The sequence below is a fragment of the Jaculus jaculus genome, chromosome 1, assembly GCF_020740685.1.
Source record: "Jaculus jaculus isolate mJacJac1 chromosome 1, mJacJac1.mat.Y.cur, whole genome shotgun sequence".
NCBI classification, from domain to species: domain Eukaryota; kingdom Metazoa; phylum Chordata; class Mammalia; order Rodentia; family Dipodidae; genus Jaculus; species Jaculus jaculus.
In genome coordinates, this window is record NC_059102.1 from 73,625,309 (window position 1) to 73,646,317 (window position 21,009).

A 21,009-nucleotide genomic window follows, 5' to 3' on the forward strand; every position below is an offset into this window, starting at 1 on the left:
TAAATTCTTATTTACAGATTGTAAGAAATACAGAGAGGCACTTTGGAAGAAATAAAAACAGAAACCCAGCATGTGTGCCATTTGTCAACTACACTGAGGCAGACCAGCAAAGGAAATGCCTTTGTTTAACCAAGTCACATGACACAAAAATAATAACGATTCCCACCTCCCATTTGTTTTGATCATTTCTCCCAAGGAAGGCTTTCTTTTTCGTCAGAAATGTAATATTTTTGTCTGGAACCCATAACCAGAAAATATAAAACATTATTTGTAAGTAGAGTTACTGAGACTCCAGTTTTCTAGTAATTCCAAATGTCTTCACTATGGAAAAGAGGCAAGCTCTGAACATTAAATAATAATGTGGCTACTTTTCATCTGTGTGCACCATGTATACATTTAATTTCCACTTAGAAACGAAATGAAACATAAATAAATGTAAAGTTTTCTCATAAAAATGAAAAGCATAGAAAGTATTGCCATAAGGAATTATTTTAATTTAACAAAAAGACATGTTTGGGATTTACATCATATAATAAATAATAACTATTCTTTATGTAAACTACTTGAAACTTGGACCTATTTGAACCCAGGTATATTTAAATATCATGCTACAAACAGCCTGTTTCAGGATACAGAAACTCTGGTACTTCTGGCCCACTTTGGGTCAGGCAATGATGCCATTAGCTGTTATAGACATCTCAGTGGGGAAGTCTTGGAGACGCTGTAGGCCCTAGGAGGAGTGCAAGACCAATCAGGTCAAGAGTAATGAGGTGTCATAAGTCACATTTTCCAAAGGACTCTGAATACTTTCTTAAAGGGAAATTTCTCCTTTAGAGACTTCATTTTCCAAAGCAATGCATAACTCTTACTGTTCATTGTTTAAGGAAGTTAAGGCTTAAAGTTAAGGGAGGAAGGGACTGGCATTATATTATAGATTAGGCTAAAGGGTGGAAAGGTGTGAAATAACATGAACATTTTCATTTGGAAAAATATTAAATTATTGTAGGTACCAGTAATATTTTATGAGGTAATTCATACTCATAAAAATTTATCCTTTCAAAGGACATAATTCAGTGATTTTTTTTTAGTTTAGTTAAAATTACCACTAGTTTAAGTCTAACATACTTTTGTCATCCTCCAGAGAAATCACCTGTTCACTAGCACTCACTGCCAATCCCTCTTCCCTCAGCCTCTGGTGGTCACTAGATGGGCTATATTTTTGTGTCACTGTACTTTCAGTGGTTTACAGGTTATACATGCTTTCATTAAAAATATTCACACAAAATTTAAACACAGAATGAGCCTTGTAAATATCTTGATATTATGAATTATTCTCTTATATGCAGTTTTTTAAAAAACATACTTTCTTTATACATAAAAAATAGAGGAAGCTCTCGGGAGTTTAAATGAGCCAATAAAAAATAACAATCATTAAAACTGATTTTATTTTCAGTGGACCCTAAAATGTTGCCATTTTCCCTCAATTATGTTCTGTTCTTACTTCTGAAGTAGGAAAAAAAATAAACAAATTCCTAAGTGTTAAAAGACAGGAATCACAAAAGTCCTTAGTAACTGTGGGTCACCAGTTGCTTAAAGTACTATAGAATCTGAGAGGCGAGGCTGCTTGTTTTCCAGAGTGGAAACACATCTAACACCTCTAGTTTAGGTAACAATAAAGCTGTCATAGCAAATGAAAGTATTCATGCAATTTCACACTGCCCATGGTTTAAAAGATAATCTATAATATAATGTCTATCTCTTCATCCCTAAGCTGCAAGTATTAATTTCCTTAACTAATGAAAGAATTAGTATGCTCTCATGCTCAACAGCTTAAGCAAATATTGTTATGGTTGACTACTTAGCTACCTCAAATGTAGGCTGGTGACATTCTCCAGATCACTAGGCTAATTAACAGAAACATTAGATAACTCTTTCACACAAATGGTCTTGTGACCGAAATTTTAATTAAGCAGTGTCGTGGGGTTAACTACAAAAGTCAGTTATCCCATGAATCTAGTTATGTCAGTGATTTCTCTTATAGCTTCAAGATGCATGTGATTGTATTTTTTCATGTGATTGTATTTTTGTCACATTAACAATATTAACACAATATCTTTTAAGATACCATAAGGACCAGAGTCCCAAATAGCACATTGAGATATACCAGAGAAGACCTGAAGTTCTAGAGGGATGGAGAAGCACAGCTCAGATTTGCCACACGGTGACTCTTCACAACCACTGTCCATCAGATGCACCACTCCATTGAGTACCAAAGCCACAAAGTCAGTATTCTGGAATGAGAACTTTGTGGGCTGAGGATAGTTGGGATTTAACCATTGCAACAGTTCATCTGTACTGACTTTTTGGAACTAGACCCAACTAGACTGGTGATGGATTTGCTGTCATCCTCTTCTGTCCTTTTCTTTACTTCCCTGGGGATGAGGAAAAGGATTACTCAGATGAAAAAGCCACAAATAACTTTGTAGAAGTAAAAATGCCAATGTTGAATATGTGCATGTGCCATGCACACATCACAAGCACATATAATAAATATTCTACTAATGCATCCTCACAAGCCTCACATCACTCTTTTCAATAAGATCCAAACAGCTTCCTGGCTCTAAGCTTTCATTTTATTCCCTCTAATGATGAGGCAAACATTGTTAAACCTTCACATAGATATTAAGGAGGAAATAGACACCTGTACTTTTTATCTGGCCTCCAGTTTCTTTAATCCACCAAAAATGCAGACATGTTCCATTTTGAGGAAATTAAAGATATAATCTTATATATCTAAGACAGGTCTAAGGGTGGTAAAAGTAAGCAATCTCAATAAACATTACTGCTTGCTTGACAACTTTACTTTTATAAAATGTATAATTATGTATCTATAAAAAAATAAAACAACTGCTTGATAATGACTCAGACTTATGGACAGATTTAATTCCAGGAGACTCAGCTCTTGCTCTGGGCTGACATATCTGATGTGTTATTTGTACTTCTTCAATTTTAGGCTATTTCTCAATTAAATCCCTGTTATATTGAAATCTACTATAAACTGTTAAGTCTGGTATTCTGATGGTGGCAAAGTGATTTACCAAGGGGTCAGTGGTTATGAAAGACAGACTAGAACCACTATAGGAAAATGGCATTTCTGGAAGAAATTTTGTCTGGGGATTGAGAGGTTTTACAAGAAAAGCATAGCAGGTTACTGCTAATGAACAACATGTGGTCTTTTCTGCAATGCAAATTCTATCTCACTAGTTCAAACTCACAGTCTCCTAGTTCACATTTTAGGATATTATGTGGTGAAGGGACCATTCTGGGAGCTAGGATGAGCCATGAGTTTTAAATAAAGAACAATTTGTTTTGCATAATATGCAATCTTCTAAAAGGCTGGAAAACTTTTTAAAGTGATAATTCTACCTGTGGAGCCAATCACATTTCCATTTCTGAGTCCTCTCACAAGCAAATTTGAATGCCCAGCATCAATCAGTCTTCAGGTATCTGCTCTATTTATAATTTTTATATTTAAAAAATGGCTAATAAAATTAAGAGGCCCCCACAAAATCAAATGTAATAACAATTTCTTTAGAAAAACTGATAAATGATTCACAAGAAGTTTGTTTAAAGAAATAACTGAGTTGACCATTGCATAGTTAAGATGACTTTATTATCAGAATGCCATTGTACACGAGTCACTTAACAAAGTAAACACAGCTATATTGTAAATGATGCAGGACAACCAGTAGCTCAGATGGGACCAGATGGTGAGAAGGCAAGCAGCAAATACCTCTCCCATCTTTATGATGCTGTAAAGAAAATTGAGCCCATACTTTGGGTGTGACCAGAGAACTCTATCCATTTAACTTAAGATCCCATAAGACAAGTGAGAATTAAATACTGATTCCACTGTTCAGTGAAGTGTAGGCCATTACATATAAAATCATAGACTGCTAGTACTGGAAAGAACCTGTGCGCTCACTCTATCCAGCCACCTTCTTCATTATACATATTAGAGATGTCCACAGTAAAGCTAGGACTTGTGGGACTCCATGGTTAAACAGGGCTCAATTTAAAAATGAACTTTATTCTTTGAGTTCTCTTCATATCATATAAATATTTCATCTTTTAGAAATGAACTTTGAGAGGCTATGAAGAAGGTTCAGTAGTTAAAAAAGAATTGAGCTATCCATTTATGTACAAATTATCTAATAATATGATTTTCAGTATAATACACATGCCAACACATGATATTACATAGGAAGAAATTTACAGAATGATTCCAACAGCCATATACAGTATACAATTGGCTATGTTGGTTTTCTTTTCCATATTTACTCAGAAAAATGATCACATGAATACTTAAGATTCATAATACTCTTTTGTATTTAAAATCTGGCTCCTGGAGATGAGTCATGTAAGTCAAATGTTTGCCTTTGCTGGTGACAGTTTACACAAATATCAATTATACTGTAGATACACTAGTTTTGTTTGCTGAATGAAGAATTGTCCCAAGTATTCATGGTGATCAAGCAGAATCCCCAGTTTTAATATTATACACATGAGTTGTGTCTAGTCTACGATGGACAGGATCATGTCCCAAAGCAGATACTGTAACTAAATGTTAGAATCAAGGAATTTGTCACATCTGTTTACTAACTGAAAACTCAATCCTGCACCATTTTCCAAACACAATGCAAAACTTTACCGAGCAAGGTGGAGAACAGCTTCTACCACATTGGAACCATCTTTGGCACTAGTTTCACAGAACAATGCTCCATAGGTCTGTAGAGAAGTATACACAATTAAAAGATGCTTTTGGTTAGATGCCGTGAAATTCTCATTATCAGAGTAAAAACAATTTTCCTGTTGAACATACTAAGAGTGAATAATAGCTCAAAAATTGAATTCAGAGTTTCAATACTCAAAAGGAAAGAACCCCCAATCTCACCCCCCCCCAAAGAAAACAGTCTGAGCTCTAGGCATGATGATGGAAAATGCCTATAATGGAACTTGGGAGCTAGAGGAAGGAGGATCAGGAATTCAAGGCTATCCTCAATTACATAGCAAGTTCAAACTCAGCCTGGAGATCTTGTCTTAAAACAAACAAAAAGTCTGGACATAGCAATTCTAAGATTGTTTGCTTGTAACAATCAAGTAACTGCTGACAAAAGTTCTCTTAAAGTAATCTGAGAGAGATAAAAATGATGGCTTGAAGTAGCCATTCACACAGAAAGTAAACAGCTATCAAAGGTGGGTTGCAATCCCAATACTCAGGAAGCAAAGACAGGAGGATTTTGAGTTCAGCAGCACTACACTTGGGAAATCAGAGTGTGAAGACCAAAACCAGCAGTGGCCAGGCATTCTAGGTCTTAAAGTACCTGTGTGGAACAGAACCTGGCACATGAGCCACACGAGTTTAATATCAGGACGCTCTCTCCCAGGAGAGAATACAAGAATGAGCCTCTGACTTATTCTCTGATCTTTACTCAGCATGTTGGGAGTATCTTTCATGTGGTATTGCATTTCACTGTCTACTTTAGATGTTTATGGTATTCGGTTTACATTTCTGAAAATTAAAACTCAATTTTCCAAGTTAAAATAGTAAAGTGAGACTTGTTTCTGAATCTCAGGCATACATGTCAGAGTAACCTTTCTTTGCCAATATCAATATCAAATCAGGATGTCACTGGGAAAACTCGTTTGGCTCTGGTGTAAACATTTCCTTGTTGGGTAAGAAGCAGCTAATGAAGCCAAAGTTTTCAAATGTAGAGACAGTGACAGGAAGAAAGCACTGCCCACACTTACAGTTAGCAAAGGAATGAGATTAATTATGAACAAAGGCATGACTCCTCAATAATTTCAGACAATTCTCTTCAGTCATACAAGACTACAATACATTCTACCCTTGGCACCCTAAGGAGTCAAACCCAACCTCTCAAAAATAACACTCAATCTTTCCTTTCAACTCATATCCTGGATAAGGGAAAGATTCCTGGGACTGAGAGAGGCTGTGAAGGAAGGTGAGAGATTGTCTGTCTCATGTTTGCCAGTGTCAGTCAAAGAGCAAAAGGGTGATGAAGCTATCTTGCATTCGTGAGCATTTCCTCCTTACACTTGAGCTGAAACCAGGAGATCTAATATAGAGGAAGGACAGATGCCCCATCAGAAAGGATGGAGGTTTGTCAAAGAACATCTTAAGCCAAAGTTGCCAAAAATGAAATGCAATGTCACTATTCCTCTATGACATCCCCTATTTTGGACTCACTGTCACCTCTTACCATGGCCAGTTTTTCTCCAATATACCCTGGGACACATTTCTGTCCTGCTGCAGCAGCAGTGTCACGAAGATCAGCTTTATTTCCTATCAACATGACAGGAACAGTCTTGTCGGCTGCATCCTACCAAGAAGGGAAAAAGTAGGCATATATCAAATAATGACTGGTTATTATGACAACAGTGACAACAATCAAAGAAGCTGTCATATTTTCCAGTCATTCCTGGATGTCAAATGTTACAGAAATGTAAACATACTTTTGTTGCCTTCACAATCCTTTTTAGTCAAGTTTGAATAGAACAAAATGTAATTAATTATCATGGTCCAAGTCTTACTGCCAGTTGCAATAATTTAAATGACCCACATTACATTTACAATAATATCTCAAAGTATCTCAAAATGCAACTATAATTTCCCCTCATTTGCAAATGATAAAACTGAAAATCAGTGAGGTAAAACAATAACATGTAATCCCCCTGCAAAATAATACAAGCTATTGCTAATCTCTTAGTTGCCCACCTGAACTACACGGTAAGACCTGTTGCTAAAGATATGTTTCGGTTGCAGGACACTGAGGACTCAAGTAGAAATTGAGTTGGAACCCTTCTCCCTCCTGGCTAGCTGTCATAGTGATGCAAAGTGTTATGCAAGCTGCTGAGAGAGAAAAAAATGTCAATAATCTTACCTAGTAGTGGATCTTGACAGCTACATAATTGATCAGCTAGGCAAGATGTACCCACTGGAGCAATATTGGCATAACTGTGAAAGGGGTAACCATCTGCTACCTGATTGGATTTGAGGCCAACTTCATGGGAGCAATTTCATGCATGTTACTAAAAGGCTAGTTTAAAGACTATAGATGGGAAGGTCAAAAGGCCTGGGGGCAGAGATCTACTACTGCCATTTAGCTAAATGGACATGGTGTATCCATCAAAATGTCCTCTAAATCTGTACATTCATACCCATAGATTAGTGGTGCTCACACTTTTGATGAAAGAAACTTCTTTTCACAGATGGTGCTAACTAATAGACACAAATCTCATAAAAGTGCTAAGAATATGTAACTGTTGAGTACTAAGCACTAACTGAGATATATCTAACATCTTTATTGTGCTCTCCAAGGTTCAGGATACATTGTGGAAGAGGAAATGGAAAAAAAAGTCAGAAGCTGAGAATGGGGAAGAGTGCTATGAAACACTGTCTTCTGGATATCAAATGGCTGTTGTATTTATGACTTCACAGTAATTGTCATTACCTGAACAAGACTTGCATAATACTGGGACAAATGAAGATTTTATCATGGATGATGTGGAAAAGAGAAAAAAGACATCACAATAAAAAAGAGATAATTGGAAAGAAGAGCTTCTTGAGAAGAGGGATGAGTGAAGAGGAATGAGAGAAGGACAAAAGACAGCAAAAGGAGGAGATTTTAATGTGTAAAAATACATTATGCACATGTGTGAAAAGTGCTAATAATAAAGTAAAAAGTAACAACAACAACAAGTAGAGGCCAGGGCCTGGGTCCAAAATGACTGTACATCTCCAATTATGCAATGTGCCCTCCTTGAGTAGCCAACAGGGTAAAAAGTGCTGGGATTAGTCAGCTCCATAACAAAGGAAACATGTTTCCTAATTTCTTATCTCTAGAGCACTGCACTCCAGTATGCAACTAAGATGCATGACCACAGAATTTTATTTGACTTGAGTGTCATATGTTGTTTGGCAATTTCCTCTGCAAACAACAGTGATTCTAAGTTAAGGGTATTATACTACCCAACGTGCAAATCACAGGTCATTCTTTAGTTAGCATGACAAAACTGAGGTCCATATGCTCCATGCTTACTGCTCTCTGGTTTACAACAAAAGTAAAACAGGTAAGTCCTCTGTTCTACAAACACAGATACCTCTCCTGTAGGGGTTACACGTGTACCTGAGAATTTCTTTCTTGTCATTAAGGCTTACATTGTGATTCTGTTATTTACTCTAGTGATTTACCAAAAAAAAAAAAACAAAAACAAAAACAAAAGAAAAGAAAGAAAGAAAGAAAGAAAGAAAGAAAGAAAGAAAGAAAGAAAGAAAGAAAGAGTTAATCAGGAGGTTCAATCTGAGCCCTCACCCACACTAAATATTAAGCAAATGCCAGCAAATGCTATATACTCTCTATACCTCAGATTTCTCATAATATGTGAGAATGTTTCTAAACTTCTCTCTCAGACAAAAATGATTATAACATATTTTGGTGGTTTGATTCAGGTGTCCCCCATAAACTTAGGTGTTCTGAATGCTAGGTTACCAGCTGATGGAGATTTGGGCATTAACGCTTCCTGGAGAGAGTGTATTGTTGGGGGTGGGCTTATGGGTATTATAGCCAGTTTCCCCTTGCCAGTGTTTGGCACACCCTCCTGTTGCTGTGGTCCACCTTCTGTTGGCCATGGGGTGATGTCCACCCTCTGCTCATGCCATCGTTTTCCCCTGCCATCATGGAGCTTCCCCTCAAGCCTGTAAGCCAAAATAAATCTCTTTTTCCCAGAAGCTACTCTTGGTTGGGTGATTTCTACCAGCAATGTGAACCGCACTGCAACACATATGAAAAATTTCATCAAGTAAAAGTATTATATATGGCTGGAGAGACTGCTTACTGGCTAAGTGCTTGCCTATGAAGCCTAAGGATCCAGGTTCAAGGCTCAATTCCCCAGGACCCATGTTAGCCAGATGCTCAAGGGGGCACATGTATCTGGAATTCATTTGCAGTGGCTAGAGGCCCTGGCATGTCCATTTTCTCTCTCTGTCTGTTACTGTCATATAAATAAATAAAAATTAAAAATTAAAAAAAAATTATATAAATGTGAGTAACTTTTGTTGCACTTATAATGATTTTAAGATGTTTTGGTAGAATAAAGGGCATATTTACTTATCACTGTTGAAGTCTTATTACCAGGTGCAATAGTCATTTTCCTCATTACTTCTTTAGTTAAAGAGAGAACATTAATTCTACAGGCTAACTTGAGATCAAACTGCACTCAGTTCTTCCTGTTCAGTTTAAAATTATAGATGTGAAACTGACTTCAAAAGTTATTTGGCCACTAGCTTATATCTTCAAGAGAACATGCTGAAGTATAGCTTGAATTATAGTTTTTATGTTGATAAATAATGGTTAGGAACTTATTAAATGTCAAAATAATCTCCTACCTTTAAATTTACAATGATGTGAAAGCACATTAGAGGAAAGATACCATTTTATTTAACCCAGACTGTACCTACTTGACATGTTAAAAATGCTATGTCTTAATTCAGAGAAACCTTACATTCTAAAGGTCCCAGAAAGACCAGAACTAGGATGAGAATATAGGTGCTGCATACTTGGAACTCTGGCCCATGCTCACATCCTAGTGGTTCTCGGCTATATTTATAACACACATGGAAGTCCAGACACCATAGGGCCCACCATACTACACATCCAATCTTATGAACTTCATTTTTATACAAGCTGGGGTTTTAGGTTATCTGCATTTCTATTTAATTGCACAGAGTTTTGATTTTATCTGTAAAAGAACCCAGAAGGTTTTGTGTGTGTGTGTGTGTGTGTGTGTGTGTGTGTTTTCTGGGAAGCTACTAGCAGAAGTATCCTTGGCTCCTGAGAAACCTGTAAGCACCTCAGGAAGAGATCAATGCAGCCAAGCACTCTTGGAAACTGTCAATCTCCCAGATAGCCTCAATTGGAGCTCCTAATTATGATCATTCCAGAAAACAGACTTTTAAAGTCAGCCCAGACTCCTTGGCATAACTGTCCAGTTTTTTACTGTGATACTTACCTCAATCATGTCTACCCACTCTCGCACATTAAGAAAGCTTTTGTCACATGTAACATCATACAGTAACAAAACACCATCTGCTTTTCTGAAGTAAGACTTGGCGATACTTCTAAATCTGCAAAAGAGAAAAGCCCATCACAACCCGTTAACCGGGGCTGCCTCACTTTTTAATTTCTCACATTCGCGTGTTCCTTACTTCTTACAATCAGCCCAGTGGGGAAGAATCCAACAGCCACACATTACTGTTTTATATCTTTAAGGTCTCAAAGGTTTGGTGACTGATCAAAGTCAACCATTTTCTCTACCAAACAATCCCAAGAATGTCTCTTAATCCCAAAGCATAACCACAACAATGATGAAAGTGATAAAAGCACAATTAAAATCAATTCAACCCCGGCTACCAGAACGCAAAGCAGACTGGAAGGAGAAGAACTGGTGGTAGACGGAGGAGTTAACAAGTGCAGAACGTCCCAATGCCAGAGGCATGGAGAAGGAAGATGGGAAGTATATACTTCACTGTACTCGTGTCTGAATTCCAAACCAACTTTATAAATGTTTTAATAAGGGTCATTGTTAATCACAGATATATTAAGATGTTGAAACTCCTGAATGCTAGAGAAACACATTCCTGCCTAATCACTGAATCTCAGCACACTTAATGGTATCTGGTATAGAGGCAGGAACCCCAAACCTAGTTATTGTACAACTGAGAAGATTCCGTCCTCAGAGGGTTAAAACCTATACTTTATGCTTCTTGTCATCAACAAAGAAGAAAACACAATGTATCAGTTCTGTATGGTGTCTCTACACTTAAACCAAGGAGATCTGACACTATCTCATAATCAGTATTTATTACCACACATCTAATTAGCAGTCACACTGTCATTTCATTCAGGAATTTTGCATCACCCCATCAGCAAAGTATACTCTTTTTTCCCAACCAAACATCAGTTCAAAAGAAGCTTAAAGGACCCTCATCTTACATGACTGTGTGCGTGTGTGTGTGTGTGTATAGGAGAGGATGTGGGAAAAGATGAGAATTACTATTATTAAAATACATATAATAATTTTAAATGTAACACAATTGATAATTTAGGTGCTAGAGAGATGGCTAAGTGGTTAAAGACACTTGTTTACAAGGCCTGCCAACTTAGGTTTATTCTCCAGTACCTACATAAAGCCAGATGCACAGAGTAGCACATGCATTTGAAGTTTGGTTTTAGTGGCAACAGACTCTGGTATACTAATGCACATGCACACAGAAACATACACTTTCTCTATCAAATGAATAAAAACACATTTAAAAACAAAAATAATTTAATTATAATATATGCAAAGTTATAATAATATCATGCAATTAAGAATATAAATAGCATCAAGCATCCTACCAGTCTTGTCTTTGTAAACCCAAGCAGAATCCAAAGCATGAAAATAACTTGCCTCTCCTGCCCAGCTGTATCCCAGAGCTGGAGAACTGTCTGTTCTCCATCTACAATGAGAGTTTTCATCTGGAAATCAACCCCTGCAAATAGAAATATGAGAGTGGAGAATATGATATAAATGACTGCAGTAGTTTGTGACTTAAGCCCCTACTTAGATAAAATAAACTAAAGCTCATGAGGCAGTAAGGAATGGGCATGGCTCTCAAAGAGAATGACCTCCTAATAAGTCAGACCACACATGTGTATGTAGATGCACCATCCATAGACTAGCTGGCTTGCGGAAAGACTTAATCTCTGCTAAAAGGAAAAACTCTCTCCTATTGTCACAGATAATTAGATGAACTCAGTCACAGGTGTATTTATATAAAATGTGCATGTGTTTATGTATATGTATACATGTGAGAGGATATTTATATGTATACCACATGTATGCATAAGTATATATGTTATGTGTTATATATATATATATATAACACACATGACACAGGTACACACACATGCATAAAAATATATAGGTATATTATCAACATTAATTGATATGCTATCATATGCTATCAGAAAAGCTTTTCCTGGCCATCCTGAATGCATCTTTTTCCAAACCTCATTGTTTATATTTTGGTTTTGTCCATTTCTTTCCAGAGGGTATAAATTCCTTCAAGGCTGAGATGAAGTCAGCTTTCTTTATTATGCGGCCTTAGCCCCTACAATCATATGTGGCTCTAAATAGGACTCAAGAAATATATACTGAATAAAAGAATATATTATCTCTGGCTGGAAATATGGCTTGCTTGCTCTGACTAGCTAAGCAGATTGATATCTTTCATCAGTTTTCCCTTTGTTAGACTTTCTACGAAGGCCCACTGTATAGACAAGCAGGGCATACATATATGTACAGCATCTTCATACATACATGCATATGGAGATGTGTCTATCTGTGCATTTGTGTATATTATCCCTAATGAAAAGAAAATCAAGCCATATTATCAACTGAAATAGCAGTCATACCTAGGGTAGCACTTGTGTTTCCTCTAAATTCATTTTTGCACAGTCTCATGAGGAAGCTGGACTTTCCCACTGCAGCATCCCCAGCAAGCACAATCTTGTAAGCCTTCTGAGAGCTGAGAGGTCTGGAGTTGTCATCCGCCATGCCGACCTAGGGGGAAAAAGCCACAGTAGATGAACATGGAGGTGCCAGTTTTCTTCCTATTAAGTCATATGATGTAGAAAATTCACTGTTTGTGAAAAGTACCTACCTGAGGTAAAATTGCTGAGATGGGCTTTCTGGAGGAACTGACAGTGCTGCCTTCACTGACAGACCCTGGGGGTTTCCAGTCCAAGACAGAAGTCATGCCGTCAGTGTCATATCGTTCTTCATCCCTAAGATCGGGACCCTGTGAAAATGTGTTGACAATTAAAACCTAAGTCTCTGACATGTATCAAAAAAGAAAGAAAAATAAAACTGTGCAATTGACTCTACAATCAATATGGTTTTGGAACAGTATATCCCTTCAAAGATAATCCCTGAGAGTTCTTTTCTAACTTGGTAGGAAAATAAAAATCATTCTGGTGACTAGGCTTCATACTCATGACCACAACAGATTTTTATGGGTGATACACCTCAACCACAGTGATTTTAACCAAAGGAAGGCCCTGACAATGGTTTCTAAGCTCACATCTGTGTCTGATGCATTGTCCCCGAGGCTCTGCAGGTGCTGGGCACCCTGTGGTCTCTGAAATCCCTTCTGGTGTTTGTACTCCATTTCAGAGTCATATTCGTTGGAGTCTCTCAAGGTAGACAAACCACTATCGAAGCAGCTCTCAGGCAGGCTGTCAACTTCATAATTCATCCTCTGCATAGGATCACAGAGGGCCAATGACTCACAATCTTCATCAACATAAGAAGAACGGGAGGACCTGGTGAAGTGAGAAGAGACAGCTTTACCTGATGTTCATGACCCCCAAGAATACAAAGGTAACAGATTGTCATGATTAGGGTCAAAGGGACCAATGCTGTCATTGGCTCAGAGACACAATGTATTTCAATTATCAAGGAAGATGAAACAATCAAGGCAACAATGGTTCATTCAGTGCAAGAATCAATTACGACAAAATCCCTCAAATAAAATAAATATAGTTTAATTATTCTTGCTATTCCTTACACAAAGAATATGAGATTCAAGACTGTTATTAACACAATCTTAAGATGTTTTAATAAAAATGTATACAAAATATGTAAGCTATTCCAGATTATATTCTAAATACTATGTCTATTTTTAGATAGCAAGTCTTCCTTTCTTCCCTCCTTACCACCCTTCCTCTATCCCTACCTTCTTTTTTTTTATTTTTTTTGTTCACTTTTTATTTATTTATTTGAGAGTGACAGAGAGAGAAAGAGATAGAGAGATAGATTGAGAAGGGGCGCGCCAGGGCCTCCAGCCACTGCAAACGAACTCCAGACGCGTGTGCCACCTTGTGCATCTGGCTAACGTGGGTCCTGGGAAACTGAGCCTCGAACCGGAGTCCTTAGGCTTCACAGGCAAGCGCTTAACCACTAAGCCATCTCTCCAGCCCTTCTTTTTGTTTTTGAGACAGGATTTTGCTATATAGCCTAGAATTATTCTCAGACTCACAATGTACCTCAGGTTGGCTTTGAACTCACGATCCTCCTGCCGCCACCTCCTAAGTTCTCTGATTACATAGGTGTGTGCCACATTTAGGAATTTATACATAACATTTCTACTTAAAACGGAGGTGGGAATCCAGATGGGACAGGGAACTTCAGTTATAGGAGAATAGTTCAATGTACTTGACTCTTAATGCTTTTATTCTTGAAATAGTCTAAGAGCTGGAACATGAATATAGCCTTCTCTGTTGCAAGGGTAAAATGTGGGCCATGTGGCAAATTTTTTCTGTTTTCTTATCAACATGGTTAAATGAAAGGCAATGGGAAATGCAGACTCATTGGTCTGACATGAAATGAGTTCAAGACCTTTAACTCCTGATTTCCATTTGTGAAATCCCAAGAATGTTGTGAGAAAGAAGTTAACAACAAACAAGTGAATACAAAAGAATGGCCATACTTGCAGGGCTTGGTGGTGCACACCACCCTTGAGAGGCAGAGGTAGGAGGATCGCCATGAGGTCAAGGCCACCCTGAGACTACATAGTGAATTCCAGGTTAGCCTGTCAGCCTGAGCTAGAGTGAGACCCTACCTCAAAAAAAAAAAACAAAACATTGCTACTTCATTTGTGTTGCTTTTCAATTTTCTTAAAAATCTAAACTTAAATTGAAATTTTACTTTTCACCTATACATACCCAACACTCCTATCCCCTCTGCACTCTTGATTTGTTGCAAAGGGAGAATTGACAGTATAGGTCTTCAAGTAGGATAAATTAGATATTCAAATGCTTACGGGAGAGTTATCTTAATGTAATTTAAGTATAAGCCATGTACATCTGAGAAGACCAAAACATTTTTGAACCATTAACAAATGATTAAAATTAACTAAAAAAATTAACTAAAATTAATTAAATTAAAATTAACTAAAAAAAAGGTGATTTTTACTTCTCTCTGTGTACCTCCTTCTCTATCTCTCTCTCTCTCTCCTTTCAATATCAATTGGGAAGTGTTTATTCCAAGTCATAAATTTTATTTCATAAACCATTTATGTGGTCAACCAGGCATTTGTGTGTGTGTATGTGTGTATGTTTGTATGTATGTGTTTTAATAAGACAGCATAACCACTTCATCTTTGTCTTTACTAATGCTCAAAAGTCTTTCTGTTAACTTTTAGTAAGGGACACAGAAGTGATATTCAATTAGGTATCAATTCCATGAATATTTAGACTCTTGGAAAAATATACCTGCAAGCCAGGCATGGTGACACACATCTTTAATCCCAGCATTTAGGAGGCTAAAGCAGGAGGACTGTCGTAAGTTCAAAAACAGCCTGGAGCTACACAGTGAATTTCTAGTCAGCCTGCAGATTACATTTTTGCAAACTCAATATATATAGAATATATAACCTTTAAAAGTCATGTTTAAATCTTTTTATCAGCCCTGATGGTTTTATTTGGAAATTACCAAACAAGTTAAATTTTTGTCAGAGTTCTTTAAAAAATAAAACAAATTTAAAAAGTAAAACTAAACAAAGTTATACAAACAATAAAACTAAGTATACAGAATGCTTTGATTATGTTTTTATATGAGCATCACAAAGTAAACATCATATTAGCATCATGTGTCAAGTGAATCACCCCTTGGAAGGAACATCAGTGAAGACCATGGTGGCCTCTAGTTCTGGTTCAAAATGACTAGCATATAGATGCTACATTCTTCTAAACCCTCTCTGTGACCCTGGTGATGTGATGACACTGTCCCTTAGGACATACTGTTGAGGAGCTCCTAAGTCTAGTACAAGAGCCTTTCTTACTCATGGTGTCACTCTTTCAAGAATAACTCATGGTAAGATTTCTAGAGTATTTTTATATTGTAGGCATTTCTCCATTACTTGTTAAAGCTGATCTTAAATATTAGCCCAGGAAAATCAAATCATATCCATATATTTTTAAAAATCCATATTGATCAGTAAGACAGTAGTCAGCTGCCTTTAAATTAATGTTGTTCACTTTTCAATTGAATGAATCAGTGAACAATAGTCAGTATAGTGTTTTCTTAGAAGGGATCTTCAGTGCAAGACTTCCCTAATGGGAACTGAGCACTTGCTCTCACCAGATGTAGTAGAATGGTGTACCTGGAGTAAGAGAGCCATTTCTATTTTGAAATCACAAGCACTATGATCATCTGTAGGAGACACTCAGAAGACTGGGTCTATTGACATTCCTTCATAGGACAGGGAAAAGTCATCATGCCTCAGCCAAGATCATAGCCAGTTACTCTCTCCCATATGAACTGCTCAATAGGATGCACGTAATCTCATAAATCTTTACTAATCAGAATTCTATTTGTTCTGTAAGTTTCCTTTGGCTGTGAAGTTGCTCATGTACTATGTTGACTAATGAAACGATGGCAGATCACAACAATAGTCTCAACTTCATATATCATACATAATGTAAAACAATATGTCATGTACCTATCATGGAGTTCAAATCTTAGAAACAAGACATGATGAGGCATATGGTGTAATAGTTGTTATAAATATAAGTAATCAGGGCTGGAGAGATGGCTTAGTGCTTAAGTGCTTGCCTGTAAAGCCTAAGGACCCTGGTTCGAGGCTTGATTCCCCAGGACACCCACGTTAGCTAGATGCACAAGGGGGTGCATGCGTCTGCAGTTTGTTTGCAGTGGCTGGAGGCCTGGCGTGCCCATTCTCTCTCTCTCTCTCTCTCTCTCTCTCTCTCTCTCTCTCTCTCTCTCTCTGTCTCTTTCTCTCTCTGTCACTTTCAAATAAATAAATAAAAATAAACAAAAAATTTAGGGCTGGAGAGATGGCTTAGTGGTTAAGCACTTGCCTGTGAAGCCAAAGGACCCCGGTTCGAGGCTCGATTCCCCAGGTCCCACATTAGCCAGATGCACAAGGGGGCGCACGTGTCTGGAGTTCGTTTGCAGAGGCTGGAAGCCCTGGCGCGCCCATTCTCTCTCTCTCTCTATCTGTCTTTCTCTCTGTGTCTGTCGCTCTCAAATAAATAAATAATTTTAAAAAAATTAGAAAAAAAAATATTTAAAAAAAATTTAAATAAAACTAATCAGGGGATTTTAAGGAAGAAAGGGCTCTCTCTCAAACATTTTTAGCTTCCATTTTCTCCAATTTCATATTTTAGAACGTTAAAATAAGATTATAAGAAATATATATTGGTACTCAGATATATTTCTGTGGCTGGCGAGATCACTCAGTGGGGAAACTTCTTGTGAAAGTATAAGAACCAGCATCCACATAAAAGCCAGTCTATTAATTCCAGCACTAGGGTAGGTGAAGATAGGAGCATCCCCAGATCTGCTGATTACCTAGTCCTGCTGAACTGGTGAATTTCACACTCAGCCAGAGGCCACATCTCAAAATACAAGTGGAGAGTAACTAAAAAAACACCTAATATTTATCTCTGGCCCACCCCCCCGCCCACATAGTTCCACATTTGTACCCATATGCATGTACACATACCACACATGTAAGATATATTCATATATAAATTATATATAAATATATAATCCTTATTTTAACTCATCTCCAATACAACTTACCTGTACCTTTTTTTTAAAATGTAAGCTAGAATTCAAATAATGTAACAAGCAGATGTTAACATACCTGTCATAAGCCAGTGGTTGAGAATGACCATTAAATTTTGGACTGCTTCTAAAAATTGTATTCCCTGGTGATACATTATTTATGCGCTGTAATATATAAGTGATCATTTGATATACCATGCAACCATTTTATACATCCCCACATAGGTTATGGACATGCACATACACATTCATTTTAACTCCTAATGTAAGAACAACAAAAAACAATGGGATCCTACATGAATAAAGGTGAGCACGAAAGTCAACTGGAATATTTTAGCCAAGATATTTGACCACAGTTCTCTCTCCTCATCATGTCTTAGGACCAAATTCTACTGCATAGTTCATAAAAGAATACCTAGTGCTTCAGGTATGTCCATAATTTATAATATCACTTTCCTTGGACTTATTTCTTCTGAAAATATAAATTAGTTGAGTAACTCGTCCACACTCAAATTTGACATTAGATACTAATGCTGGAAGCTGAGCCCCAGAAGTATGATAAGATGCTTCATAGCAAATACATTCTAGGGAAACATTTCTGTAATGAGGGGATGAATCCAAGGCATTCATTCTAATAATGACACTACCTTGAAGAATATGCATGTCTCTAAACTCATACCCAGCCAGAAGCACTCCTACCTCTTCATGACTTGCAATGCAACATTTTATTTATCTGTGAATGTGTGTGTGTGTGTGTGTGTGTGCGTGCCAGAGAGAGAGAGAGAGAGAGAGAGAGAGAGAGAGAGAGAGAGAGGGAGGGAGGGAGGGAGGGAGGGAGGGAGGGAGGGAGGGAGGGAGGGAGGGAGGGAGGGAGGGAGGGAGGGAGGGAGGGGGAGAGGGAGAGAGAGAGAGAGAGGGAGGGAGGGGATGGTTGGGCATACCAGGGCATCAAGACAGTGCAAGTAAACTCCAGATTGTATGTGACACCTTGTGCATCTGGCTTATGTAGGTATTTGAGAATGGAACCTGACCCTGGGTCCTCAGGCTACATAGGCAAATGCCTTAATTGCTAAGCCATCTCTCCAGCCCCCAATATTACATTTTTATCACCACAGGATTTCCACTTTCTCTTGTATCATTTCTCTTCATCTATATACATACTAATGCCACTTATATCATAAATTCTCCAGGAAAATACTTAGATCTAATGCATCTTTCTGTAGTTTCTTAGAATGTCTAACTTAATATTTGGCATTTATTTCTGAAGATGGGAAGCATATTTTTAATTTAGAAAACTAGTTTTTCTATTTTTAGGAAAGAACATAATTAAAAGATCCACATGGCCAGGCATAGTGGTGCACACCTTTAATCCCAGAACTTGGGAGGCAGAGGTAAGGGGACCACTGTGAATTTAAGGCCAGCCTGGGACTATAGCATCCTAGGCTACAATGATACTCTGCCTTAAAAATAACAAACAAATAAATAAACAAAAAAAGATTCACATGAAGTTAACCTTTAAGGTTATATATGGTTTTCCTCACCTCAAAAAGAGTCAACCTTTAGAAAGTATATTATGAAATGATATCACTTACCAAGGATCTGTTGAACTTGCTATAACTGTTTTCCAGGGCACTCCTAAGGCCATCATTACTGTCATGCAGCTTCCGGTTAGCTGTTCTGTACAATAAAAAAAAAAAAATAGACAAAACACAGTGTATCAGTGGAGAATCAACATTTCCACTTTTTCTTAGGCAGTGACTTTTAGAATGTGTAATTATTACCCAATTTAGCAAACTTCTACCACTTCCCTTCACACCTCAAAATATGATTATTATTACCTAGTCCAGGTACCACTGGGTTACCTCTCTTACAGGTATGGAGGCACTTTAGGAATAAACTAGCTATACCATGGAACTTAGTTTTCCTGGGTGAATAGGCTTCATGAACCTCTTTATTCCCCAGATGCTTGAACCCAGCAAGCTGGTTCACACAGCTCAGCACCAGGCAAGGATGCAGTGCAGTACAGCATGCTGCATCCTTCCAGAAAATCTTGAGTTTTATCTTGCTCATGGCCTCGTGGGATATTTGTACCAAGCAAACCTTTCACTACAGATCACAGACTGAGTTTAAAACCTAAATCAAGAAGTTACTTCTTGTGATGTCATGGAAGTTATTTAACACCAGTTACACCCTGGCTATAAAACTAGTGTAATTAACAACCTTTGCCTCACCAAGTGGCTAATTTTTCCCTGTTTATAGTGACTTCATCCTTCAGAAGTCAGCTCAATTGTCACTCTACTCAGGAGTAATTCCTTGATCTTCTTGACTAGACCAAGGCTTCACACTATCTCCTCAGTTAAGGTCCACGGAATAGATGTTCCTTAATTTCATCATACTTTTCTCACTTGGAATTTTGTATTTATTTCTATAACTAATGGTAAATTTCTGCCTTTTTCCTCTACACTAGCCCTATAAAGTGACAGATTCTGTTTCTCCTGTTCACTACTCTATCTTCAGTGGTAGATATACCTTACCCATATAAGGTTCTTGCAAGAAAAATCCATCAAATGAGTTAATGGGTGAATACATTGATGGGATAGTTGTAATAAGTGACTGCTTCATTTGCCATATCTGAGACATAATGAACATTACAAAATAGTGAGGAGGGCTGGAGAGATGGATAGTGGTTAAGTCACTTGCCTGCAAAGCCTCCGTATTCATGTACAAATCTCCAGGTCCCACATAGCACAGTGATGCAAGTACACAATGTCGCACATGCACACAAGGGGCACATGTGTCTGGACTTTGCAGCAGGCTGAAGGTTCTGTTATGCTCATTCTCTCTTTCTCTCTCTTTCTGTCTGTCTCTCTCCTTCTTCCTCTCTCTTTCAATCATTAAAAAATAAAAATAAAAAACGTTAGGAGAGGCTGTATGGCTCAATTGTTAAAGGTGCTTGCTTGCAAAGCCTGACAGCCTGGGTTTGGTTTCCCAGTACCCATCTAAAGCCAGATGCATAAAGTGGCACATGCATCTGGAGTTCGTTTGCATAGGCAGGAAGCCCTGGTGTGTCCATACTCTCAATCAATCTCTCTCTGTCTCTCTGTCTTTCCCCTATTTCTCTCAAACAAATAAATAATTTTTTTAACTAAAAAAAAAGAAAACAGTGAGGGAAAACTTGTTAAGCCTGCTATTATTTCATTTAGTGAATTAAAAGTAGAAAAAATATTGTGTAAGTGAAAGGAAGGAGGGTTGAAGGTTTTGTGGAGACGACCCTTCAGGATAGGACTACTG

The 21,009-nt window shown here is 37.6% G+C and overlaps 1 protein-coding gene across 1 annotated transcript in view; it reads right to left on the reverse strand.

Annotated features, from left to right (window-relative positions):
* Positions 1-376: 376 nt before the first annotated feature.
* The window catches only part of Rasef (RAS and EF-hand domain containing), an 87,201-nt gene continuing 66,568 nt past the window's right edge, over positions 377-21,009 (reverse strand). Inside the window, exons 8-17 of the mRNA XM_004653073.2 lie at positions 19,311-19,395; positions 17,798-17,883; positions 13,208-13,448; positions 12,788-12,925; positions 12,540-12,687; positions 11,533-11,614; positions 10,093-10,207; positions 6,285-6,404; positions 4,712-4,788; positions 377-2,432 (exon numbers count right to left, since the gene is read on the reverse strand). Coding sequence (XP_004653130.2) covers positions 2,330-2,432; positions 4,712-4,788; positions 6,285-6,404; positions 10,093-10,207; positions 11,533-11,614; positions 12,540-12,687; positions 12,788-12,925; positions 13,208-13,448; positions 17,798-17,883; positions 19,311-19,395 — 1,195 coding nt within the window. The 3' untranslated portion in view covers positions 377-2,329. The remainder of the gene's footprint in view (positions 2,433-4,711; positions 4,789-6,284; positions 6,405-10,092; positions 10,208-11,532; positions 11,615-12,539; positions 12,688-12,787; positions 12,926-13,207; positions 13,449-17,797; positions 17,884-19,310; positions 19,396-21,009) is intronic.